Genomic DNA, 869 nt, shown 5'->3' on the forward strand with positions numbered 1-869 from the left:
CTCCCCAGAGTTAACAGTCGCCTGGCCTCTTACTTGGCGGGCAGCTCCAGCCCAAAGAGGCTGCACCCACATTCCCTGGCTGCTCTCCAGCCCGCAGGAGCTGAGGCAACAAAGTCCAGTGAGTGTGAGGGCTGAGCAGAGGCCGCCGAAGGGGAGGCAGCAGCAGGGAGCTGCCGAGAGGAAGGACTGTCCAGCTTCCAGATGCTAGGCCTCCTGGGAAGCACGACCCTCGCGGGCTTGATCACAGGCATTGCCGTGGCTCTTCTGCTGTTGGTGCTGCTGCTGGCCACCTGCCTGTACCACGGACAGCGGGACCATGACGTGGAGAGGAACCGCCCGGCCGCGAGGAGAAACCGAGTCCGGTGGGCCCAGCCTTGGCTCCTCCCGGGCCAGGGCCACCCGGGACACGCTCACTGTTTCCGTCATCCTGGCCACGTGTCTCACACGCACCACGTGGGCCTCCACCACCATCGCCTCCACCGACACCTCTACCACCAAGCCCACCACCAAGCCCACCGAGGCCACCACTGACGCCTGTGAGTGGCAGCCACTGCCTGCCCTCCCGTGGACCCCCATGCTCCTGTGCAGAAGGGCGCCTCTCTGTGGTAAACACTGAGCACTGTGCCCTGGGTCCTGCTTGGCTTCTTTTGCATACTACCCCCCCCCCCAGGGTACTATAAGGAGAGAAGCGAGGAGCACAGGGGTGGCCCTGCGCACACTGGAAGGTAACAAGGTGAGAGCAGAGATGGTCCTTTGGGGATGGACCCTGCCTGTGACTGTAACTCCCAGGGGACACCAGTGCATGTGGATGCACAGAAGATGTACCGTGCTCTCTGAAGTGCTGTCCTCTGATTTACTCAGGCCCTGGC

General features: G+C 63.2%; 1 protein-coding gene across 1 annotated transcript; it reads left to right on the forward strand.

The window, feature by feature from the left end:
• Positions 1-201: 201 nt before the first annotated feature.
• Positions 202-531, forward strand: HRCT1 (histidine rich carboxyl terminus 1). The gene has a single exon (XM_047100408.1). It carries the CDS (start codon positions 202-204, stop codon positions 529-531), a length of 330 nt encoding a protein of 109 aa, XP_046956364.1.
• The last annotated feature ends 338 nt before the right edge of the window (positions 532-869 follow it).

The sequence above is a fragment of the Lynx rufus genome, unplaced genomic scaffold (assembly GCF_022079265.1).
Source record: "Lynx rufus isolate CCGP_SWC_20201006 ecotype Redwood Valley unplaced genomic scaffold, mLynRuf1.p SCAF_10, whole genome shotgun sequence".
Classification (NCBI taxonomy): domain Eukaryota; kingdom Metazoa; phylum Chordata; class Mammalia; order Carnivora; family Felidae; genus Lynx; species Lynx rufus.